The sequence below is a fragment of the Notolabrus celidotus genome, chromosome 2 (assembly GCF_009762535.1).
Source record: "Notolabrus celidotus isolate fNotCel1 chromosome 2, fNotCel1.pri, whole genome shotgun sequence".
In the NCBI taxonomy this organism is placed as follows: domain Eukaryota; kingdom Metazoa; phylum Chordata; class Actinopteri; order Labriformes; family Labridae; genus Notolabrus; species Notolabrus celidotus.
In genome coordinates, this window is record NC_048273.1 from 17,278,551 (window position 1) to 17,305,361 (window position 26,811).

At 39.1% G+C, this 26,811-nt stretch overlaps 2 protein-coding genes across 4 annotated transcripts; one reads left to right on the forward strand and one right to left on the reverse strand.

Annotated features, from left to right (window-relative positions):
• Positions 1–25,005, forward strand: tpm4a (tropomyosin 4a). 3 transcript variants are annotated; one of them, XM_034704926.1, is made up of 9 exons: positions 1–340; positions 2,610–2,735; positions 19,749–19,882; positions 20,003–20,120; positions 20,245–20,315; positions 20,409–20,484; positions 21,671–21,733; positions 22,076–22,145; positions 22,866–23,079. In XM_034704926.1, exons 1-9 carry the CDS (start codon positions 227–229, stop codon positions 22,946–22,948), a joined length of 855 nt encoding a protein of 284 aa, XP_034560817.1. In that variant the 5' UTR covers positions 1–226; the 3' UTR covers positions 22,949–23,079. The 3 variants fall into 3 exon arrangements, with proteins under 3 accessions (XP_034560817.1, XP_034560802.1, XP_034560810.1); XM_034704911.1 differs by lacking the exon at positions 22,866–23,079 and adding an exon at positions 23,658–25,005 and having other exon boundaries at positions 2–340; XM_034704919.1 differs by lacking the exons at positions 1–340; positions 2,610–2,735; positions 22,866–23,079 and adding exons at positions 8,569–9,152; positions 23,658–25,005.
• On the reverse strand, positions 24,866–26,424 carry LOC117828000 (40S ribosomal protein S27-like). The gene is made up of 4 exons (XM_034704937.1): positions 26,284–26,424; positions 25,706–25,814; positions 25,478–25,588; positions 24,866–25,393 (listed from the first exon to the last, which is right to left on the reverse strand). Exons 1-4 carry the CDS (start codon positions 26,287–26,289, stop codon positions 25,365–25,367), a joined length of 255 nt encoding a protein of 84 aa, XP_034560828.1. The 5' UTR covers positions 26,290–26,424; the 3' UTR covers positions 24,866–25,364.
• Between the last annotated feature and the right edge of the window lie 387 nt (positions 26,425–26,811).

Here is a 26,811-nt window from a genome sequence, read left to right on the forward strand (position 1 = left end):
ATCTCTGTCCACAACTCTGTCTGTCTCCTTCCTGCTTTCTCTCACTCCCTGTCTTTCTCTCTCTTTCTTCAATTCTCTGCAGCTTTGTTGGACTCCAGCTCGCTACCCTGCTGCACATTAGACCTATTCATCTCAACATCTCATCTCAACTTGCTGGAGGCAAAACCTGCACTTTCAAAGCTGCATTTTATCATCTCAGAGAGGGAAATCCAACTACTCATCCACCATGGAGGCCATCAAGAAGAAGATGCAGATGCTGAAACTGGACAAGGAGAACGCCATCGACCGGGCAGAGCAGGCGGAGACGGATAAGAAGGCAGCAGAGGACAAATGCAAGCAGGTGGGAATGAACAGGAAGAGATGGATGGAGAAAATATTTAGAGAGACAGTGTCAGGAATTTCAAAAAGATACTGTATTCTAGCAGCTGCAAAAAAGGCCAATTAAACACTACTATATGAAAGCTGTTGTGCAGGACACCTGGAAAACTTACAGAACAATTTGTATTAATTACATGATTTATGAGCTGCAAAACTTGGTAGTAAAAAATATTGCTACCTGAAAGAAATTATAACCCAGCATAAACATACAGAAGGTTTCTTAAATGCTTATTTCCTTATCCACTCGTTTAGCTAATCACAACATTGATACATACCAGACATACCTTGAAGGGAAAAGCCTGTAAACACTTTTCACATGTATTTATAATACATTCCTTACATCTTAAGGGCCGTTGTATCAAAAACATGTGTGGTTAATTTTCTTCATTTATGCTACCATCCCTCTGAGGCTGGATGGCAAAATCATCCAACGTTTACAACAGTATAAAGAGAACAAACACACAGGGCTCCTTAAATGGTTATGCAAAGCTCTCGGAACAGCTCTTGAAAGTTTATAGCCTCCATATAGTGTGACACGATCATTTTATTTAGTTCCAGCTAAAATGTATCAACGAAAATAGGGAATAACCTCAATTTCCTTTGGTTAGTTATACAAAATGTGATCATGTTAATGACAAAAAATGAAACATCAGTCACAACATCACCATAATAACAAATACCAGCGGAAAACACAATTAATGGTGGTTACAGTGAGGCACGGAAGCTCAAAGATGCATACAAACAGTGGCCACATTAGCTGATGAGACCACCCAGCATCAGGATTCAGTCTTTGGGTGGCTAAAAAGTGGTCTTGTCCCCCTTTCATGACAAGTTTTAGATGGGTTAATGGATGGTTTGTCTGCCATAGAGCCTGTTTGACAGGTGTATTCTACACAAGAGGCAGCACACACATATATTAGGATGCAAGTGGATACACACCCATCCACATGCACACATACACACGGTGCATGGTATCAGGCGTCAGTGTGTTCTCAATGATAACTGGTGTATTTTAAGACACCAGGAGAGAATGACAGTGTGGAATTTAGAGGGATTATCAGAAGTACTTCATGAGCTCAGGGAACACTGATTAGGGGGAACACTTAACCCAGTGTGTGTGTGTGTGTGTATGGGAGAGAGAGAGAGAGAGAGAGAGAGAGAGAGAGTGAGAGAGAGAGAGAGAGAGAGAGAGAGAGAGAGAGAGAGAGAGTGAGTGAGAGAGAGTGAGAGAGAAAGAGAGAGAGAGAGAGAGAGAGAGAGAGAGAGTGAGAGAGAGTGAGAGAGAGTGAGAGAGAGTAAGAGAGAGAGAGAGAGAGAGAGAGAGAGAGAGAGAGAGAGAGAGAGAGAGAAAGAGACATTAACAGATAGAGGGAGAGAGCTAGAGAGAGGGGGGATTAGGCTCTGCATACCAGAGTTCATGTCATGAGAGACTGATAGCAAACCATTATCATTTTAAATTCCCCACGCATCATAAACACAATTCAGGTCCCACAACAACCTCTGCTTCTTTATCACTAATCTAAATTCAAACACGCTGGCTTCAATGGCATCCTATCAGACATCTTGGTGTAAGCGCAATACACACACACACACACACACACACACACACACACACACACACACACACACACACACACACACACACACACACACACACACACACACACACACACACACACACACACACACACACAAAATGAATGGATTTAATTTGTCAGTTTTTGTCTATCATAGTATTTTCTTTTCAAGGTTTTGAGCATAAAATGTGTGTCTAATTAAAATTTGTTCAATAGATTTAAATAAATTCCAAGAACCTTGAAGCACCTTAGACCAGGAACCAAAACCAAGGAAACTAAGAACCTTAAACTTGAAAGCAGTGCTAGAGAAGAAATAGAATGGAATAGAAAATAATTGTCCACGATGAAATTAATGTTATAGAGAAGAAAATACAGCTCACCTGAAGTGTTGGGAATAGAAAAGAATAGAATAGAATAGAATAAATCAAGACAGAATACAATAAACCCGACAGAATCAAAGACGGTGTAAGAGTTTAAGACAGAATGGGACAAAACTGAAAGGCGTAAGGTAGATCAGAATGGAACAGAACAGGGCAAAGTGTAAAAAAAAATAGAACATGTTAAAAGTAGAGTTGGCAAGAACAAGTACAGCTGTGCACAAAAATGTTAATGCAGTTTTCAAAGACAGTGCAGTGACAGTTTTTTATGTTGTAGTTGGAAGACGAGCTGATGGACCTCCAAAAGAAGATGAAGCAGACGGAGGATGAACTGGACAAATTTTCTGAGGGCCTGAAAGATGCTCAGGAGAAACTGGAACTGTCTGAGAAGAAAGCTGCAGATGTGAGTGACAGGCACACACTCACAAACAAACACATGGGGATGACTGATTAACTGAGTCTCACTTCAGTTGACTCAAATGTGAAATGAAACTTAAAATGCAGTATTACTGAAGCAGCACTGAAACCTTAGCCTGACTTTGAATACTAACGAGAGGCTCATGTCATTAATAATTGTCTTTTTGCACTGCTGGCACTTCTGAAAACTAGAGGCCACTTTTCCACAGCTGGATGGTTTCTAAGCATGCACCAGCTGTAGGTTTACTTTGATCATCAGTGATGGTTTAGAGCACTTCAGAGAGTGTTACATTCCTGTGCAGCCACTCCTGAAAGATGTACACATGGGTAAACTGTAACTCCCTCTCACTGACAGACAGACAGACAGACAGACGGACAGACAGACAGACAGACAGACAGACAGACAGACAGACAGACAGACACACACACACACACACACACACACACACACACACACACACACCCATGTCCTCCAACCACCAAATGAGAAAATAAGAGCAGCAGAGGTCAACAGACAAGCTTTTTTTTTTTCTTCATCTGTGTTAAATACACCACTTTAACCTACTCTTAAAGTTCTGACATTACCTCATGTCTGCTATATATGACTGTGACAGAGAGGGTGGCAATTACAACCGTTTTTTTGAACACAGGCTTTGCTTTAAGTACAAGAACTCCAAAAATGTTTCAGTTTTTTTTTTTATGCTGTCATCAGCATGGCCAGCTTTTCAGCTCCTATACTGTAGATGTAGGTGCATTGTATTGATATGCATGTAAATTTACTCTGACACTTTACATGCTCTGAACAATTCAAGCTAGTTTTTATAACACTTGTTTTTTACACCAAAATACATAAGGGATAATGTATTTTGAGCCGGTTATGTAAATTAAAATCTTGACAGGGTGAGCAAAACCCAGAAGTGCAGGCATGTTGTCTCACCCACACGGGAATTTAAAGGGATTTAGTTTCCTGCTGATTATAATGCTAGTTTAAATGTTTTTGCCACAGTGTCAACACTTCAGGCCAATCAAATATTCAACGTTGCTGGGTAATAAAACAGGGTTGTAATACAGTGTGTATTGTTGTATTGTATTGTTGCTGAAATATGCCGGGTCTACCGTGAAGAAGGCATTGTCTGGATGGCAGCATGTGTTGCACCAAAACCTGTACTGCTCGGCATTTATGGTGTCTTTCAAGATGTGTGAGCTAGCCATGCCATGGGCACTTATGCATACCCATACCATCATAGATGTTGACTTTTGAACTGTGTGCTGGTAAGACAACTGTATGGTCCCTCCCCGAATCATGTTTGTATATGTTTTCTCTTTGCATGGTACTGTTCTAACCTGTGTTGATGCTGCGACAAACTGTGACGATGACTTTTGGAAGGGATTTTGAGCCCATGCAGTGATTTCAACTACAAAGTCATGTCTATTTGTAATGTAGCGGTGCCAAATGACCCGAACATCACAGCCATCCAGTATTGGTAAATGGCCTCATCCTTTTTGAACAGAATTGTCCAGGTTCTCTGAATCTTTAAATTATATTTTATACTGCAGAGGATGAAACATCAATATTCTTTGCAATGTTGAACGTTTTGCTCATGTAGTCCCTCACAGAGCAGTGAACCTCCTTAAATCTTTACTTCATAGAGACTGCAGTGACATGATGCTAACCTGTTGCAAATGAACCTGAACTTTTTAGAGTCTTATTGTTACTGTCCTAATTTTTTTGAAAGATGTTGCAGTGATCAAATTTAAAATAAGCATATTTTTTTAATATTCCTTTCAGTTTCAAAGTTTGATAAGTACTCTTTGCACTGTTTTCAATTACATAAGGGGATTAAAGGATTTGCAAACCATCAAAAACTGCTTTCATCACATTTTACAGAGCATCCTGACTTTTTGGAATTGGGGTAAGCAAAATTCCAAATTAAAATACCAAAATAAAGGCATGCATAAAAAATAAAAATAAAATGGCTGATTAAAATAAGAATAAGAAACTTTCCACAAAGTCTCTGTTTACAACTTGTGTTTTGGCCGGACAGTTTGTCAATCATACAATTTCTATTCATATGAATGACAAAATTGAATACATATTGAATAAAAGCAATGAGAACTGATGTACATTGTGGCCCAGTTAGTCTTCTATTGCACTCTAGATTTGTTTTTATGTCAAAATTGTCTGCCCCAACAATACTAATTTAACTGAAATCACTTGAAGCAGACATACTCAGCTCCCACTTAGGTCTCTAAAGATTTAATAAGTAATAAACTAAGTATGAAATAAGTGAGAGTCCCCTTAATCTTTCAATGCAGAACTTTTTCCTTCCACAGAGCATTTTTACACAAACGATAGTAATAACTTTTGCCTCAGTAAACATTTTAAGTACCCTTCCCACTGAGGTATTCTATAAATGGGTTACTTTGTTGTCATCGTCTGACCAAAACTAACTGCGTAATTTGTGAAAAAACATGTTTGCAAATTGTTAATTTTAGTAAATGTAGCATAACACTTGAAAAGTCAGTTCCATGTGGCTAATCAGCTGAAATCTCGGAAAAAAGATCATATTCAAGATTGTTGGCAACACCGCAAACCACAAGGCTGCACATCTGTCAGTAGTAGGTCCTCCTGCATTTTTGCACAGACGGGTGTTATGTGTGTGTGTTTGTGGGAGAGGAAGAAAAAAGGGGAACACAAATGCACACACAGTCCTTCTTAAGTAGCAAATTATGTCCAAGATAAGGCAAAATACTGAGCATACCAGTTAAGCACACAGACGTCACTTAAGTAACAAAGCTAAGAACCCAGTGAGTCATTCCAACAAGATTACTGAGCAAACTGGGCAGGAAGAAGCGTCATGAAAACAAAAAACTCTCCTACTTTCAACAGAGATGTGGTATTGTTTGAGCCTTATGGAGGATATCCCAGGGAAACGCAGTGTTGTACAACACACAAAGAGAAGGGAAGTGTCTGACATACAGACGCTGAGACACGCTGGATTACCCTCATGCTGTGACTAAATAAACTCTGGGAACTGCTCTGAGCAGCCTCCCATGTAAAGTGGGTCAAGAAGGCCCTGGAAAAGTGGTAGTTCAGGTTGTGGTTATAGGTTGTGGTTTGAGTCTGAAAGGTGTGGCTTCCACTTTGGGCGTGGAAAGACATTTAAAAAAATGCACATTTAAAAAAAAATGAATGAGTAAGATACTTTTTGTTTTGATTGATTTTTGTTTTGAGTTAAATATAAAAATGGTTGATTTCAGTTTAGCATGTTTTTTTGTTCAATTACAACCGTGTTGAAATTTTCTTGAGGTAAAAATGTCTCTGATGCACTATTTACGCTACACTATCCTACACTGACAACAGCATTCCCAGCTTCTAAAGCTGCTCTACTCCACTTCCTTAAATTCCCCTCCACATGTCACTTATTAGAGGCAGCAGTCAAGTCATTACACATCTGAATTCACAAAGAGAACAGCACCAGATTGGAGACCTGGAGGGGGCTGGGAATGCAGAACTGTGAGCCACAGACCCCAAAAGCCAAGCAAGTGTGATTCATGACAAATAGTTTTTTGTACAAGAGATTACCAGCGCTTATATTCATGTCATCACAGACCACAGCTGGCTTAAGAAAATAGATCAAGAGTCTGTCGTTTGGAGGGTTGCATCCCTATATTAGCATTAAAACAAAGTTATCAGGGTCAAAGAGGGTGTCACCATGTATGATAACATCATTCACAGCAGTAACAGTAACTTTTTTAAGGGGAAAGCTGGACAAGGGGGCAGAGAAAGCAGAGAGCAGGCAGGGGACTTTGGTATGTGAGGAATGCAGCTAGGGCAAACAGAAAGCCCCACACTCCTGTGTCTAATGAAATCAATGCTTCCAGCTTTTCCGGTGCAAGGGGGCAAATCAGACAGGGGGGCTCAATCCACAGATGACTTTGATTGTGGGAGATTTTCTTCCACTCAGTGGGACAGCAGGAGCGATTCTGAACTGAATCAAGCAGAGATTTGCTGCTCCGCTTGCTCTTCAAGAAAACATGTTTGCTAACAGGCTGATCATGTGAAAGGAAACAGAGAGGGTAAACACAGGCAGGGCTGACAGAGAAACATGCAGGATGAAGCATGAATGTGATTTACACCCACATAATAAACATCATCTATACATGCGGGTGGTGCAGGTGGTGGAGGATGTTTGCCCTTCCTCCAGTTAGACAAAACCTCAAACTGCTCCCCAAATACAAAAATGTATGATGCATAAAAGATGATCTTGTAAAAGGAGAAGATTTTTACATTCAATACTAATACTTCATACTTGAAAAACTTTAAGATTTGTTCCGGTTATACTTCATGTAAAACATATTGGGAAACCAAAAAATATAACATACATTTAGGAAAAAACATTGGCACTTTTGGCTATGCTAAGAAAAAATGGTACAGTTTCTTCATCCCTTTAATGACATCAGGGTATTTCTGTATGAAATCCCTCAGCACACATGTATCTATACATTTTATTTGTTACGTATTAGCTTGATAATCAGGTGTTTCAGGTTTGTGATGCACACACATTCTAATGTTCTCAAGATTAAATGTGAATAGAGAAACTTTATTATTGTTGTTATTTATTTGCTGCTTTTGTTCTGTGCATGCACAAGTTTGTTTTTTTAAAACAACTTTTTGGCAGCATGCAGCACTACAACTGGCACCAACCCCCTGTCAGAGAAATAAAAAATAACTTGAGATTGTCCATTTTTGTGCTAATTTTCTGTTTTTCTTTTTCTTTTTTTGGCTCATATAAAGGCATCAGTATTCATTTCAGTTTGTTTTACAACCAGAACAAATCTCCAGCAGCTTTAATTAAAATGTACTTGTACCATAGACTGTATAAAATGTGTTCGTAGTATCCGTGACGTCACCCATCTGTTTCTGAAGCGCTGTTTTGAGGCCAATTGGCAGCGGAAGCCATATTGCTGCTGTCGAGCGATTGTGACGTAAAGAGGTGGGCTTTGAGCCTCCTAGCCAACAGCTTCAGTGTTCACGACTGTCAGTCAAGTCAGCTGTGCCTCTCATTGGAAGACAAGTAATCTCAATATAAAAAAATGTACCCACCGTACAGTGTGTGCCGATGAGAAATGAGCTATCCAGACTACACTCGTCTTTTGTACCAGGCTGTAAGCATGTTTATTTCTGCTGTAAAGATCGGCATTTTTGAATTGGTGTGTATGTGGTTTCCGGTACTTCCGGAGCCAGCCTCAAGCGGATCCTTGATGAACTGCAGTTTTTAGCATTACCGCATTGGAGTCATATTTTTAGACCAGAGGTTGCCGCTTGGCAGCAACCCAACATGACATGACTGATGATGCACTTGTTTGAGGATACAATTATTAAACATATGGATTGGTCATGTCATTAGGGATTTGCTATCTGCTTAATTGATTCACTACAAAGGTCAATACCACTAAGCAAACCATAAAGAAACGTTGGTATTTTTCTCAATAAGCACTGATATATGATTTCATGCAAAACAGAAACTTGAAGGTCGAATTTGAGCTTGTAAAGGCAGCTTTCACTGTCAGATCAAGTTGGAGCGGGTTAAGTTTGTGCGTGACATCTAAACTATGGGCACGGCGCCTGTACAATAACTGAAAGTAATTCATCCTGACTTTCCTTTTTCTTCACTAAGTCTCGTAGCAGTGATCACATCGGTCACAGGGATCAGCTTTTGCACACACTCTCTCTCTCTCTCACACACACACACACACACACACACACACTCACACACTGTAGGACACAAGCCCCGCCCTCTCTGACCTCATCATCCCGATCATCTCTCTCCTCCTCCGGCACAGTCTGGCGCTCTCTGCTCTCTTCTCCGCGAAGCTTTTTTTTAATCCTCCTCCTGAGTCTCAAAGTGTCCGGACCAAAAAACTGCAACATTCCTGAGGACTACTCTCTGTTCTGCTCATGAACTCATCATCCATACATACAAGAGGAACAACTTGGAAAACACCTGGACACCGTTACTTCCTGGTTATATAACTTTTGTTGCACTTGAACGCCTCTTACATTCCTGAGACTTTGGCCGGGGACGGAAATTAAGTATTTTTCTCTGAAAAAAAAGCGATCAAAGTCATTTTTTGTTCTTGTTAAAACTTTCATAATAAATAGACCAAGGAGAGAGCAGCAGCAACTAACTCTTTGCGCAGCCTTGAAATAGTCTTGTGATTTTTTTCCCTTACGTGTAGTCTTAAATTAAGTGACCAAACAGAGAACATGGCAAGTATAAACTCTCTGGATGCTGTCAAGAGGAAGATCCAGTGTTTGCAGCAGCAGGCCGACGACGCAGAGGACCGGGCTGTGGTCCTACAGAAAGAGCTCGATCAAGAAAAGGATCTCCGAGACAAAGTGAGACGATCAAATCTTTTCCTATATCTATTTTCTCATCAGTGAAACTACTTCTTTCTCCCCCCACATGTCGTATCATCTGTCAGACTAAGTGAAGATTCTGTTCACTTCTTCATATTGGTGTCTCAGGCTCCTAGAAGGTCTGATTAGCCCGTGTCATTGATTCATTCGCGGGTGTGATGGTGCCACAATGCAAGGCGTTGGTCTTCAATGAAAAAAGTTTGGATTCCTGCAGGTCTGTGCGCATGCTCAGTGCTGACCAACTTCTAGGCCGCTGAAAAACTACTGTGAGAAATGTAGACCACGTAGACAGCATTGAACCCATTCTGAAAACTGAATAAGTACTTATTACTGAAACAAATCATGATAATACTTACCATAATGCAGCAGTGACGACTTATTAATGAGGTGTTAGCTGCTTTCAGCACTGCCAACATTTAGATTAAGAGGATAATGTTGGGACTCTTGAGGGATATTTTGCTTTTTAACACTCTTAATGACTTGCTTAGTGACACATTAGCTGAATGAATGTGTGCCAGCAACAGCTGTGTGGTTTCAGTGCTCAGGTACTGTACTATACCACACTGCGTCCAAGGATGGGATTATAAAGACCTAAAAGTAGGATGCCTACTCTGTTATTATGGAGTCCCAAGGGTAGTCTGGAAAATATGCCACCTCCAACTAGACACCAGGGATTAGTCATTCAACAGAAAACACATTTGAAACTGTTTTTATCACAAGTTATTTTTATAAGTTTTTTATTTTTTGAAGCAAAAGCTGCAAAATGAGTCACTTTTAAGGGGCCTGTTTTTGATAACACCGTTAATTGTTTTCTTTCATGATAATGTGACATTTTTAAACATTTAAGTTTGAACTTTGATGGAAATACTATACTATCTACTGAATCACAAGTCTAAAACTTTTGGATTCAGTCCTGTTTTTGAAACCTTTATGTGTTTATGTATCAACTAATAGTGTCAGCAGCACTTGCACAACCTCATCTGTAATATGCAAAAGCAATTGTTGAGGCTACACAAGTGTGCAGTTTCCTACAGTACACTCATGGATGTGGGGACATAGACTCGTGTGTTTTTTTTTTCTACTTCTTGGTATTCACCCAGCTCTGTCACCTGCCTGTTTCTTGACTTTGCCCACATCACAGTGTTGTAGCTTCACACAGAAAAGGTTGAGATGGGGGAAAAGAAAGCATAGCAGCACAGTTAGGTAACAGTCATGACTTGTTTCTTGTGCTGCTTTATGGTATGAGGTGCCATATCCTTTGCATAGGAGCAGGTTAATGACAGAACAGGCAGACAGATTGAAGGAGTGTGGGAGGGGAAGGAGTGGCTGTAAAGATATAGAGCTGACATGATGAAAGGAGCAGGTCTGCTGGAGGACTTACCCCTTTGTTACAGACTGACTATTAGGTAACATGGCACCTTTTTCATTTGACACATGGAAATTAGCTCAGCTTGTTGATAATGGCTCAGATATAAACTGATATATTATATGGATATATGTTGTCTTAGTAATGTTTTGTCAAAAACAGTTATAGTTGGGTAATATTTTTCTGCTTGTCACTACAGGACTGTGGCAGTGTTGCAACATTACAATATTTTTTGTGATTGCTTCCTCCTATGCTCCTGTGATCTAACCTGCACAAATATTCTACCCCGTAGAAGGATAGTTTTCTGATTTTGCTTATTATTTTCCTTGTCTTGGGATGGTATGATACAGATCTATGTACAAGACAAAGGCAAGCACGAGAACAGTAACTGCTAACAAGTCCAGTGTTGCGAGAAATGCAAAGAATGTGAAGACAAACCTTATTTTAACAAGTTGAGAATGAGAGGAACCATTTGAAGAAACACAACACGTTGCACAAGGTAGTGATATTGTGGATTTGTTGTCACATATTTTGAAAATGTTTCTACAAAAAGTATTTCCACTTGACACATATCTCCCTCCATGTGCATTCAAGGTCTAACAGAATGGTGCATTTGTGCACTGGGCTTGGTGTGGCCCCATATGTGAATAATTAGGGCAACCTGGAGTTGTACCTCAGCACAAAAACTCTCTCATCAGAGCATGGGGAGATCAAAACAGGAACCTCGCTGGGTTTGTTGAAGTGATGAATCATTGTTTGAAAATGTGGAAGCATCAGAAGAAAGACTTGGCCATAGTTCTAACTTAAAAGCAAAAATAATTCCTTCAAGTTATTTCTAGTGTGGTTTTAATGCCTCTGGAGACGTTACTCATCTGCTCAATAATGCTTTAAGCCTCTGTCAGATCACACAGACATGGCACAGTTCTGAACGTTCCTATGACCCGCTAAGATGCCTTTTATATGCAACCATTATATTCAAAGGGCTGTTTTCTTTATAGATCGTACACAGCTGTTTTCTAATTTTGTTTTTTAATTTTAAGAATTGAGATTAAGGACAAGAAGATCATTTGTGCTCATTTCATTACCTTATGAGATGTGTAAGAAACCACAAGGAACTAAATGCTCGTTTTGTTTTTTGTGATGTACAATTATAATTTCATATGTTTTGAGATTTAATAAAAAGTTGGAGGATTGAAAAACGTTACCACGACAATAAAAGATATACAAAGTGTTGGTAACAACAAACAGTTGGTAGGGTGATAAATGATGCGTAACCACTAAGCGTGCAGAAACACGGTTTGTGGCACACTAAACTATATGCAAAACTTGATAAAAGGGAAGTTGAGCTACCCGCCACTGGGTTTCAGTGTTTGAAGGCAGAACCTCCCAGCCGCCCCTCCCAGGATGTTGTCTGCCGACTCTGGTCCAGCACTTCCTTTGCTTCTACTCCTAAAGCTTCCTGTCCTGGAGCTCCAGCCCTGATCAACAGGAAGATAGGAGTGTGTTTCAACTTAAGCTTATGTAACTTAACTTTTGTTGAAACCACAACATCCACAACATCAGTGAAACATTTTATTGTTTGGTAATAGGGTTTAGCTATTGGTTTGAAACCATAAGTGTATGTAATGAACTGTTGTTATCTTCTGCACGATAATGTAAATTACATTGGATTTGGTAGCCACACTATTACACTAGTTGCCAGAAGATGAAGGCCTCTCTTGTTTTGTACCACTGTACATCTCATTTTGATGTTAATTATAGGAAATTATTAAGCACTACTCCCCTCAGCTCGTCATTCTGTCAAAACGAGCCTGAGGTATCATCTGTTTGCTGCTCAGTGTGGTCAGTGGGTTTGAAGGTTTTCTGCTGGGCCTGTGGAAAGACCTGCTTCCTGGTTTCACTGTTTTCTCTGGACTTTCTCCCTGGGAATAGCTCAACTTTCCAAATATAACTGCCACATGTTGATAGGTTTTGGCAGTGTTGGCGTTCTGGGGAAAACTCCCATGTTAGTGGCTTGTGGCTAAGCTGATTATGTAGGACAAGGTTGAAGGTTCCAGTCCAAGCAAGGAGCATATTATATTTGTCTGTGCAGGCAAAGGTAAATTAGTCTTTGAGCAGCATTTTGAGAGTGAATCTGGTGAGAATACAAAATCAGGTCACTTCTTCTAACACATGTAGTTATTTCCTCTTTTATGGACGCATTGGAGGTTTGATGACTTATTTTAATGTTGTTGTTTTTTTGGTCATAGAAGCCTTTCTGCTTATGTAAGCATGCTCTTGCTAAAACTGTAAAGTGGAAATACTGTTCATTAAGCCTTAAAGAATATACAAATAGTTTCATTGCAAGAGTTAAAACAACTGTCTTGAATTATCTTCCCACTATTGATTTAGACACCACACAGTAGACCCATCCTGTTTCCAAAAAAATCTATTGAGAAATGTGTAACAAATGCACCTCAAGTCACCTCAATAGTTTACATTCCATTTTCCTATATTTCTCAAGGATTACAATATACTTTTTACAAGATTCTTCTTTTTATTACACAGAAGAGCCTGGTAGGACTTAAAAGCTCAAGATCAAGTTTAAAAGTCTGAGTACGGTGACAAATGATATACCTGCATCACAGAGGGAGCTCTTTTCTTTAGAAGTTTAATGACACCTTTTACATATATATTTTACATATCATATCTCATAACAGGTTAACCTTTTCTGTTTGCAGATGTCTTTGCATGCCAGATCTTTATGGTAAAAGATAATACAGACACACATTCATGGTGAAAATAGTATGCAGCAGTGTCAGGAATAACTTCCCCTGAACCCCAACAGCGTTGTGCAGCTCATTAGCCCACTGCCCTGGAATCAGCCAATAATTAGATCCCTCCTTTCCTTGTCCTTGTTCCTGTCTTTATTACATGTTATTCTCTCAGGTATTTCAATCACTCCCTGTAGAACTGTGCTGTATCTTCAAGTCATACTCTAGACTGTTTAGTAAATAGAGGTTAAATGAGAATGTTTAGTCAGCCAGTGACAAGGAAGTGAACGGATATGCTCCTGATTTACCCATAGACTGTATTAAATATGGACGTAGTATCCGTGACGTCACCCATCTGTTTCTGAAGGGCTGTTTTGAGGCCAATCGTCGGCAGCAGCCATATTGCTGCTGTCGAGCGATTGTGATGTAAAGAGGTGGGCTTTGAGCCTCCTAGCCAACAGCTACAGTGTTCCTGCTTGTCAATCAAGTCAGCTGTGCCTCTCCATGGAGACTCGTAATCTTAATATCTTTGACATTGCAGCGTTAGAAAAAAATTCACCCACCGTACAGTGTGCCGATCGAGAAATGAGCTATCCAGACTACACTCGTCTTTTGTACCAGGCTGTAAACATGTTCATTTCTGCTGTGAAGATCGTTTTTTTTTAATTGGTGTGTATGTGGTTTCCAGTACTTCCGGAGTCAGCCTCAAGCGGATCCTCGATGAACTACAGTTTTTAGCACTTCCACATTGGACTCATATTTTTAGACCGGAGGTTTACCGCATATTTCTGTATGAGTAGCTTACTGATAGTTTAAATGTGGAGCTGTTATTCTCAATATTGAACTCTTAAAATAACAGATCAACACTTTGTGGAAATACCCTTACTGGCATTGAAATGTAAGTGAGAAGATAAATACTACTTTCATGTCTTCACTCTGAATATAGAGCTATTAATCACAAGCACCTTGTTAGCATAGCATAAAGAGTTAAAGCAGCTTGCCATGCTCCAAAGGTAATATTATCAACAATCAAGAACCTAAAAATGAACTAAATTGTAGAGATTAAAAATGATACATTAAAGGCCAAGCTAAACAACCTGCTTTGTTTATCTGTACAGACGTGAGAGTGATATTAATCATCCCTTCAAACTCTAAACATAAAGACAACTTCATAAATCTCTCAACATGTAAATGCCTGTGTCTTTGCCCATGCCTGAATGTCCTCCAAGGCACTTACATTTCAAAAAGCTGGCAGCACAGGAACTCACTCACTTTTTTGAAAGCACTGTTGTTAAATATTAAGCTAGCTTGATAACAGAGCAGCTACTTGCCATCCAGTATTTGTGTGTGTGTGTGTGTGTGTGTGTGCGTGCGTGCGTGCGTGCGTGCGTGTGTGTAGTTGCTACAATCTCCCTGGTACTGGACCACAAACATCCTCCGTAGTTTGTTTTACCATATAAGGTGCTGTGCGTCCCTGGCAGCCAAAGAATGCTGAATGAATGTCGAAGGAAGGGGCAAAGCCACAGACAGAGAGAATACCAGCTCTGAAAGACAGAACAATCAAAGAGAGAGGAAATGTAAGGAGGCTGACTTCCTGTTACTTTTTTAAGATCCTTATTTATAAAGTGAAGTCAGCATCTGTTCTTATAGTTGAGGTATTGTCTATAATTAGCAGTTCTTAGTTCCTGTTACCTGTACCTATTGCTCACTTTTGTTATTACTGCTCTGAATTCTCTGTGTTACTGTCATTGAAGCATTGATGAAATGATTTTCTTAAGCTGCAGAAGTATTTTCAACAGCACCTTCAGGATTTACAGGATAAATTCTTCTCTTCTGCCGCCATGGCTGAGTGAATTAGTGGCATGAGAGTATGAGCTGTATGTTCACAAGCTGTTTTACTCACACAAGGCAGGCTCTGTACAGAGGGGATCTCCACCATACCACAATTGTGAAAAATCTGATGACAGATAAGCCATCACAAAAATGTGAGGGTAGGTATACTAGAACCATAGTGGTGTTGGTTAACACTTTGGTGATTGTGTTTGTGTGTTGCCTGACAACACACATTTGCAGGGGAGGAAACTAGCTGGTTGCTAGCTGCTAATTATGTGTGTTTGACTGAGGCAGAGATTGACAGAATGAGACTGACTGTTTGCAGTTTGTGTGTGTGTGTGTGTGTGTGTGTGGTGTGTGTGTGTGTGTGTGTGTGTGTGTGTGTGTGTGTGTGTGTGTGTGTGTGTGTGTGTGTGTGTGTGTGTCTGGAGGTACATTATAGCGTCTGATGTGCCAGTGTAGCTGACCTGACACTCATGAATAGCATGTTTGTTTGGGTGCAGACGGCATTCTTCACAGCACATTGGTTCACTCTGGGCTAAGGAAGTAAAGATATCTGTTATTTCAGGCTATGGTCTGATTCCACTCAACATTTTCACTTGCCAGAAGTGGTGTTGACAGATGCAGATCTTTGTAACTGACATTACTGATGAGATTTCACCATGTTGGACCAATTTATGACTTTTCATTCATTCTGTGTTAGGTTAGGGGGCTTGCTGTTTTAAGACGTGTCAATGCTAGTTGGGCAGACATTTCCTGTCTCATATCAGCGGCTTCCCCTGGGTGCTCTGGGTGGTTCATTGGGGCAGGACCTGGGAGAGGACAAAAAAAAAACATGCAGAGCAAAAAAAAGAAGGGTGGAAAGACTGAGCGGCTAGTCAGCAGTCTGATGACATGGGAGACGGGAAAAGAAAATCTGAAAAATTAAAAAGGGCGGCTGTGCCAGCTGCCAACACACAGGAAACCATGCTTTCATTTCCTGAAATATTGAGCCTATGAGAGAATGGAAGAATATGCTGCATAGAGGTCTATTAATTCTCAGCATGAACAGATTAAATAACCCCATTACAGTCAGCTTTCTGTCTCTACTTTCTCTGTCTTAGTGGCTTTGTCCTGTCACATCTGTTGCAGGATGACTCACCTATCCGTTACCTGAATTGCAGACACTTTGCCTGTTATACTGACTTTAGGACTGACTTCTGGACTGAGTGACAAGCTAATGAGTCACTGACCTACTAACTGCAGCCTTGCAACCAAGCACAGAATAAATTTTGTTTGTCGAAGAAATCCCCCGCTGCTTCATTTTAGGAAGAGAGAATAAACCTGTGTGAGTACACTTGGCTAGGTTTTTAGGGTTGTGCAGTTCTCTAGAGCTCTTTGAGCTGCCTGATCATAAACTTGCATTTTTACAGTTGATAGTCTTTTGTTGTAATGTTTGTAAAGAAAATGTAGCCTGGCCTGTTGGCAGTTTGAAAGCCGCTCCCCAGGAGGTGGTGCTTGGATAAACTCTCCGGCCAACAAAGAGGAAATGCCTTTATAGTTGTCTATTTGCTTTCTTCTCTCTCTGTCTTTGTTTACTAAGGGCAGATGAGAAGAAGCCCATTTGTCCAGCCTACTTGGCCCACTTTTGCATTCACGGTCACCAGAAATTTAGTTTTTGTAAATGTTTCTTTCAAATCTAAAGTCTGTTGCTCTTCAGATATTAAAAGGATTACACTCAGGGCGCCAGTTGGCCTAGCAGTTTGGACGCGCTCCCCTTATGCAGAGGCTGTAGTGCTTGTCGCAGTGGTCACCGGTCCGATCTCCTGGCCCTAATAAAGGCAAAAATGCCTGAACTAAGTAAAAAAGAGGGAAATAAGAATGACACTCTCCAGTCAGAGTCAGATGTTAGTAGCTGTATTTTTTTATAGGTAGGCCCCTAGAGCATGAAGAACAGATTACAGTGTCTCACTGACTCATAATGGTACAGGTGACGCTGAACCTATTTATTTCTCTGGCAGACTTCTCTTTGTAGATTCAGTGTTAATATGACACTAAATGGACTATCTACAGTCAGGGCATCACATTTGCAAGCAAATCATTGTATTTAAGATAATTGAGTTTCAATATTTTCAGACAAATAATCTTCTAGAGGATGCCCATGTTGTGTAATGCACACCCATCACACAAAATACATTTTCATCCTTTGAACATCTTGGTTTTATTGTGCACTCCGAAGTCCCAATTTTACTTACATTAATCTAAAGACCACCCAAGCCAAATCTGTTTTTAATTTAAGAATTTGCTGACTTTTTATCATATTTCATGTCTAAGTACAAGAAGATTGTTATTTTAGGTGATTTCAACATTCATGTCTGCTGTCCCTCTCAGATTCTTAGCAGAGATTTTTTATTGACACCTTGGACTCTTTTAACCTCACTCAGTTCATTCATGTTCCCTAAAGACTCAAGAGTTTACACCCTTACACTATGATCTCGGCCCCTACAACTTTAATACTAAGGATATCTGTGTCCGATCATAAACTGGTTTTGCTCAGCATGATTTTATCATTTGTACCTGTTTTTAACAGCACACCAATCTCTTGTCAGGTTTTTATCTCTACACCTGTTACCAGGTTTTCTGAGCTTCTTAACACAGCCTCTTTAACTGCTTTTAATGCAAATTTTAACACTGAGTAGCTGGTCTCCCATTTAATCACATCTGTAAGGTTACTCTGGACTCTGTTGCAGCATACAAAACCACCCTCCTCAAAGTAACAAACATCATCCTTTTAGCTGCTGATAGAGGAGAAAGCGCAGTTTAATTGTTTTACTTTTGGTGTCAAGGGCACTGCACTTAGTTGGTTTTACTCTTATCTTTTAAACAGAACCTTTGTGGTCACCACAATATTAATATATATTATCCTTTTATTACCTGTGGTGTACTGCAGGTTCAATTTTAGGTCCACTTTTCTATTTATATGCTCCCACTTGGTAATATCATGCAGTGCTACAATTTATCATTCCATTTTAATTTATTTTTATTGCTTTTTACTTGTATTTATTTATTTTTATTTTATTTAACTTATCAATTTGAATGTATTTATTTCATTATTTATTGTTTTATTATTTCCTTTTTCATTTATAATCTTTGTTCTTTCTCTATCCTTTTCTATTGTCTCTGATGTGATGTATTCTGCTTCTTAAAATTGTTTTATTGTCCTTTAATGCTTTATTTAAAAAAACTCCATAACAATGATTTATTCGTCTAATGTTTCATCACTTTATTCTGTTTAATTTGTGTTTATTCTTGTTAACCTTTTGCTTTGTATTTTGTCTTTGCTTTGTTATTTCAACACTTCTCCCTGACTTTCAAGGTTTACTCTGTCATCCTCCCGGATTCTGCCCTGCTTTGTTTCCCAAAGCACTTTGCAAACATTTGTTTTTAAAGGTGCTAGATAAATAAAAGTTATTATAATGATGATGATTATTATTATTATTGTTACATTATGATACAAGTAATCCTTATGTTTGGACTGTGTCAGTGATAGAATATACAATGTTAAATACGCAGACGCACAGATCAGTCTGTGTGCATCTGTGAGTTTCTTTCTGGCTTAAGGCCTAAGATACTGAATTCCACTGTTCTGCAGAAAATGTTCCCACCTATGCGCACTTGTTGCTGCTTTAAAATTAACCAGCCAATATTGATGCTGTTGCTAATCTGTTATGATCTGTTAAGAGGTCATGCAGCAACAGAAAAGTCCCAAACTGATGTCATTTTTTAAATTTGCATGGTTTCATTCAAAATTTAACAACCCTATTTCTTCGCAATTTTACAGTAATGCATAAAATAAGCAATTTTGAATAAAACGTTTTTATATAAGGCATATTGTGACCCCCCCCCCCCCCCCCCCCCCTACTTTGGAAACCCTTAACTTGACCATAATCTCTCACTTCTCATTGCATATGTGTTATAGTAGTGCCTTCACGCCTGCTCTATAGGTAGCAAAAGAAGAGATGGACATAATTATAACATTACAGGACAAACTGTCCATCACCTAATAAGTTGTGAGGATGAACATTTTCTGTTTTATAAAACAAAATTATGTAATTAAAGGTGAAAATTAGCCTAACTTTCTGTGTTTGAAAAACCTCTGAAAATACATTGCTAAGATGTTCTGTTCTAGGGTTTGGATGGGGCACTTTATTGATGACTGTATTATTAGTCTGCATTCCAATAAATAGGCTCAGAAATGAAAGAAAAAAGCTAGTTTTCAAACCACCTTATGGCAGTAGAGGTCAAATAAGGGGGCAATGTCAGGAAAAAAGACCCAAGTCCTAGACATTTTTAGCTTTACAAGCCAAAAATCAATGACAAATGAAATCCTAAAAACCATGGAGTAGATGTCTTCACTTATTTCATCTAACCTGTAGTATGCATTGACTATGTGTGAGTGGATTTATCCATTTTTTTGTGGATGTTCCCTCTACCCACTCTTTCTTCTTGTGCCTTCTTTTTCTTCTCCTGTTTTGTACTGGGTAAGTGGGGGAAGGGATGACCAGCTTGGATGATTTAAACTCGAATGAATAAATGAATGAATGACTAAATTTCTCTTTTCCCTCCGTTTTTCTTTCCCCATAGGCCGAGGGTGATGTAGCAGCTCTGAACCGTAGGATCCAGCTGGTGGAGGAGGAGCTGGACAGAGCCCAGGAGAGGCTGGCTACAGCACTGCAGAAATTGGAGGAGGCTGAGAAGGCCGCAGATGAGAGCGAGAGGTCAGTATACAACATGGTGGAGGAAATTCCACTTTGATATTCTCCAAATTGTCATTGTTTGCAAAGACTTTGCTGTAAGTTGGAATAACTAAATTCCTAAATTCCTTCTCATGCTTTTAGAGGAATGAAGGTGATTGAAAACCGAGCGATGAAGGATGAGGAGAAGATGGAGTTGCAGGAGATTCAGCTTAAGGAGGCAAAACACATCGCTGAGGAGTCTGACCGTAAATACGAGGAGGTGAGACTTGGTTGACGAAAACCTTGCACTTCACATTCACATTCTTGCATTTTTAGTCATCATCTGCTCTACCCTTGTTTTTTGAATCTGTTTCACCTTTAAGTTTTAATTTTGTCTGTCCCAGGTGGCCCGTAAGCTGGTGATCTTGGAGGGAGACCTTGAGAGAGCAGAGGAGAGGGCCGAGCTGTCAGAATGGTAAAAACATGTGAACACAAACATGACACCAAAGACACTGACCCTCCTTCACCCGCTCGTTCATTCAAACCCAACCCGTCTCTTTCTCCACAGCAAAGCCTGTGACCTGGAGGATGAGCTGAAAAATGTGACCAACAACCTGAAGTCCTTAGAAGCCCAGTCTGAGAAGGTGAGTGTGTCAAATGGCATATGAGTGTTATGCATGACAATAACTGGACCTTGCAGCAGAAATTAACTCACTTATATACAATAATATGTACATTTATTGTCTTATGTGATTTATATTTTTTACATTTAGACAAAAAATGCAGCAGCCTGTGCCTAACATTTTTTTAACTCAGTTATATTAAAAATATCTTTAATTTGAGGCATTTGTGGAAGTCTGGAAGTCTTTAAATGTATTGTTACAAAAGCTGGCATGCATTCAGTGACACTGTTTTAGCCTGCCAGAGTTGTATTTTCTGATCAAAGTATACTTACAGATCACTTTCTTAACATACTGTGAAAAGCTAACCGATGGTACATAAAGTTGCTCCAGCTGTCTTAACAAAAATGCAACCTAAATACAGGCAGTACAATAGTAAACTAGACTACAGGTCTGGTATTTGGCACATAGTCGTCTTCACCTAACTGTATCCTGTCATTTGGGCTGGATCAGAGGACGGTAATTTGAGTGAGTCGTCTATAGGGAGAGAAACCACATCACCTAAGTGTTGTTTCAAACTACCTCTATTGTAAAAGTGTATCATCAACGCAACCACTTGTTATCACCTTTAGTTGTTTAGAGGAAAGTATGAACGTACTGAGAATAGTAGACCTTCACTATCTAGCAGTGTAGCTCTTTAAATACATGTTTGCACAACAACTTATTCAACACGTGAAAGTAGCCATCAAGGCTGTTTTTATGAAGGTGAATATGTTTTTATGAAAGTAAGGTGTTTCAGTGTATGTAAAGCAGCCTCCAGTAGAAACCTGCAGCACATTTTTCTTGTGTGCCACATTAAATTCCTCCCCAGGCACAGACAGGCAGTATGACAGCATGCCAGGCTCCCCACATGACTACGCTCCTTCAACAACACATGCCTTCGCTTTGTTCAGTCAGGCTTGCCATGGTTGGCATCACAGCAGCACAGCTTGTTCCCAGGCCAGGCCAACACCTCTCCTCCTTTGTGTCACTACTTACTTATCACTCCTCAGAGAGGGAGTGGTAGCAATTATAATACATGGATGAAGGCAGCAAGTGTGTGTGTGTTCTCATTGTGTGCATTTGTAGTTGAAAGCATGTATGAGCATGTGTTTGTATGTATCTCTGCCACTAATGAGGTAATGTTATTTCTCTGCGTCTCTGCCAACAGTACTCAGAAAAAGAAGACAAGTACGAGGAGGAGATTAAAGTTCTGTCTGACAAACTGAAGGAGGTGAGTTCAGGATTATACTTATCCTGGCGTCAAATAGAAGATATCACACCAGCAAAACATCCACCTTATTTTATTAGTACAATCATTAAATGTTAAAATGGTTACTTTCATTATGATAAAAAAAAGACTTTGACAGGAATCACAATTGGGTGGTGGTCGAGGACACATGCAATGTAACGCTTTGGGGAGTCAATTGAGGTTATGGACCTAGTTTCATATGTGCATGTCTTAAAATAAAACATGGCAGCTTTACTGTCCACTACTCTTAAAACCACTAAAAATTCTAGTCTTTTATGATGGGTTCAGCTCATAACATACTATGGATGTCTATGTTTCTGTCAGGCTGAAACCCGTGCAGAGTTTGCAGAGCGGTCTGTGACCAAACTGGAAAAGAGCATTGATGACCTGGAAGGTATGAGATCAGAAACATTTAATTGTCATAATGATTTACAGTTCTACCTCATGTTTGCACCAAAATGTACATTTCTTACAAAAAGTTTAAAGGAAAAAAATCTATCATTCATCAGCATGACTGGACTACAACATACGTTCAGTTTCTGTTTGATAATGAACAAATAGTTTGGAGTTTCAGGTGCTAGCTTCAAACCATCTTAACACACATGCATAGATGCATTGAGTGTGACCCTAGAAACAGTGTCCTATTTCAGCAGCACTAAAAATATCTGTGGGAAAAAAAGTTCACTCTCTGCCAAATGCATGGAAGCGCCTTACCTGAGAAGAGCTAAGGAAAGAACTCTGTTTCTGAAGGACGACTACTCTAAGAGGACACAATATGATCTGGTGTGTCTGGGTCAGGATTATATAGCTTCAGCACCACATGCACCTGAGTTTATACTGGTATTGAAGCAGTTTTAAGACACATTTAGGGCAGGTTTTAATGCCGAAAGCTCACCCATCAAAAGAGCTGTAAGAAATATTACACATGCATCTCTCTTTCTTCCAAGCATTTCTGCAGCTTTAAAAAACCTGACCCATTTTTTCATTTGTCCTCTCCTTCCTCCCTCTGCTCTTTACCTCCATCTGTCTCTCACTTTTGGCTTCTTCTACTTCTTCTTGTGTCGCTGCTGTCCTCTACACCTACATGCGCTTCCTGTCAACATTTGACCTCCAGATGAACTGTATTCTCAGAAGCTGAAGTACAAGGCCATTAGTGAGGAGCTGGACCATGCCCTCAATGACATGACATCTCTGTAGATGCTCTGACATCTCTCTATGTCCATCTCTGCTTCATACTTTCCCTTTTCTGACTCATGTTTTGAATTTTAGGACTCTTCAAAGTGTCTCTATGATCAACTGTGCCTTCTGCTTATTCTATCATACAGAAAACAATTAATTAAAATCTTTCACTTTCCTAATTTACAGCTTTTGTCTCTCTGTTTTGTTTTGTTTTTTTCACACAAACTGTTTATTGTAGTGAAATATTTAATGCATAATCACCAGTTTGCTCTTGTAAAAAGTGTTTTTGTCATACATCATACGTATAAACATCAGCAAGTTTATGAGACAAGGTGAGATTTTATCTGGTTTTGGTGTGAATTAATAAACCTCCCAATCCTCTCTAACCTTTTAAAACCATATACTGGTTGTTAACTCAACTTCCTTTTGGGATCCCGATATTGTGTCTAATCACGTGTGTCCTTAAGATTATATATATGTCATATACACAAGGCAGAAAATAACAGCCAGTAGTTTATGCATGAAAGGCACAGTTATATGGTTGAATTTTTGCACGTGGCACAGTTTAACCAAAATGCAAAACCTGTGTTCAGTGAAATAGTGCTCTATGCTGTTTTGAAATAATGCTGTTTCAAAACCCTTTCAATGAAAATTATATGACGAACATGTACAGTGTTATTTTCTGATGGATGGGGATTCACTGTGTCACTTTTCTTCCTTTCTTTAGGTAAAGTAGCAAACGCCAAAGAGGAAAACGCAAAAATCCAAGAGTGCCTGGACCAGACCCTGCTGGATCTGAACAACTTATAAACACAAAGAGAGGAAGCCGGAGAGGATGAGATCGTTGCATAACATTCCTTCGATTTACGAATCCATTCCACATTTTGGGCTGTAAAATCTTTATTCCCTTAATGAATGGGAATTAACTTAATACTTGTCCCTTAATGTTTGTTTTATTTCAAATGCACAATTTTCTTTTTTTTTTTAAGATGGGGAGTCATTATGACCACATGGCTTCTTTTTTTTTTCTCCAGCCTTGATTGCAGAAATTCTCCCCAATATAATTTTTGACCATTTTTATAGAAATAACTGGCAGCCCATACAACGCAAATAAACCTCAGATTTGGTCATCAAACCTGTTAAACTGCTTAAATTTGCAGTTTGTATGTGCACATTCATTAAGTTTTGATTCATTTAAAACATAGTTAGATTCTGCTCAGTCTACATAAGGTTGCTCAAAGTGCCACCTTGTGGTGATATGAAGTAATTCAGCAGGTTTTTTTTTTGTCAGATAATTTTGAATGACCTTTAAAGGGCTACAGGATAGCAGACAATGTATTGTCCTACAATTATGCTACATTGCTGTTTTTTATGTAACAGCATGACAGTGTTGTGGAACATGTGACTTGTTGGAAAGGTTTCACTGATTGAATAAAAAATACCGGGGCCAGGCACATTCTTTCATTTGGTTAATTTGTATCGCCCCCTCTGCCGATCCCTTTATGCCGAGGCTTACATGTTGAAGATGCACTCACTATTTATGTGCATTTTTTCTACTCTCTTCTTGGTGTGGGAATCGTGCAGAACCTGGGAGCTGCATGTACTGTACAGTTTGTGGAATCTGGCCTGCAATATCAAAGCTGAACTACCTTTCCTTAAGCTTTACATGACCAATGACAGTCTGCATCAATGCCAACATTATGCCATCATGTAGCCAATACTAGATTTACAATACGTTGTATTACATGAGTGAGCGAAACCCCAAACCACTGGAAGCTCAGTCAAGTTTTATCAAACATGGATACTTATTGTATATAGTAGAATAATGTTAGGCATGTGAGAAATTGTATTGCTTTTATTTTTTTGTTTCTTTTACACCACTTATTTTTGCCAAGGGGAACTCTCAAGACCAAAGAACACACATTACGCAGACAATAAATTCTTAAAATGTTTTATTTTTGTTTGTGATGGTCATCGTGGTTTCATCTCATGCCAGGGCCAGGACACCATCTTGAGAAATTTAATTCACCACCCCTCTCTCTATGTCAATCTAATAAATGTTTTACAGAAATCAACCTTGTTTGACTTTTTTGTACTTTCAAGTCTATAATCATGTTGATGTAGATACTGTGTACATATTTATAAACACTGAGTGCTTCATTTTTTAGCAATCTAATATTAATGTGATTTGCTCTGATCACAACGGAATGTCTGCAGGTTTACAACTTCGAGTTTTTCTTGAGCTTCAAAGCTCCACCCCTATCCAATGAAACCCTATCGGAGGAACCCAATTGCCCTCCAAATCAACAAGATGCTCAGAGAGAGGTGATGTTTCTTCTCCAAGGATTAGGACACTTCATTTCAAGGAGTGTGAGACTCATTTTTTTCATGAATGGTCCATTCTGATGCCTGACAGGTGGTCCCATATTTCTGCTCAGGTGTGTTTCTTTCTAAAGGCACAACCTGAATGGATAAAAAAATAAGCATTTTAGTACTTCATCACATCTCATCAAGAGTCAAGAATCCTTTGAATGATATTTAACTCACCTGGAGTAAGTCTGCATTTGCCCCCTCCAGGCTGGCAGAGGATAAGAGAACACCCCCCACAAGGTACTGGTGTCTGAGCATGGCTGAAGATTGTGGTGATTCTATAGCAGCCTAATACAGACATGTTCATAATAAAATGAAATAAAAAAGGACACTGTTTATACATAATTGATTACACAAATTTTGAATATCAAAAGGGCTAAATTAAAGATGTGGTGAATTCATTACCTGTGCATTTAACATCCATGAAATACGAGTTGGGACTCTGCACAAGCCTCTTCTTCTTGTGTCTCCTCCTCTCCTCAGTTAAACTGGGATGCAGCAAATCTCTAGCAAGCTGGAAACAAGATCAATCCAGTTTATGTCTGTCATTATAAACATTCAGTTCACTTTATGTCCTTATTTCTTATCACACCACACCACACCACACAGATTAGCAGTGATTCAATGTTCTGAGTTAAACTGTAACGCCCTCTACTGTCTGATTCATTTATTGCAATTTAGAGCAATAACATAGACATGTCCAGGCAAGCCCAGGCACAACTTCACCTCTATACCGCTCTATACTGAATACAACTAAGGAATCATTCAATTTAATTCAAACACATTCGTATACTACGCGCCCCAGCCTACCAAACACACAAACACACACACTGATAAATATATCTTCTTAATCATTATCTAGTATAAGGCTACGTTTTAAATTCGGCCCAATGATCCAGTATTCGTTAGCTGTTACACAGTTTTTATATGTATAACCACTTGAAAATAATAGCAACAAAAGAGTAAAAGTTATTTTAACTTACAGGCATTTTTGCTGAGATCTTTCGGGTATGCGAGTTAGATAGATAGGACCGATTTTCACGTTCTGGTTTCTCCCAACAGGATCAGCTACAGTTTGTTTATGTGATCAACCTGTTCTGTTAAATAATGACAGAGAAGACCAGGGGGAGGAGTTTGTCTCCTCATGACAGGAAGAAAATTACACCAGCTGATTCAATGTTCAGCGCAAACAGAAACTAACAAAAAACAGATCATAAAACATGAATCAAAGTTTATTTCCCCTGTTGCGAAAATACTGTAATATTTTATATACATAGCTATGAGTTAGTATTTCTAGTTGACTTATTCCTTTTTGACTCAAGAAAACTTTTCCAATGTAGATTTTTAAAAGTTCTTTATTCAATATCTTGACAAGGTTTTTTTCTAATTTAATGAAGTTACACTATTCTTTGACAGCACCCACTTTCAGTTTCAATAAAAAAAACTTGTTATTGTTTTTATTATTATTATGTATTTTTGTTTATTTTCCTTGTTTTCTTCTGTTTATCCTC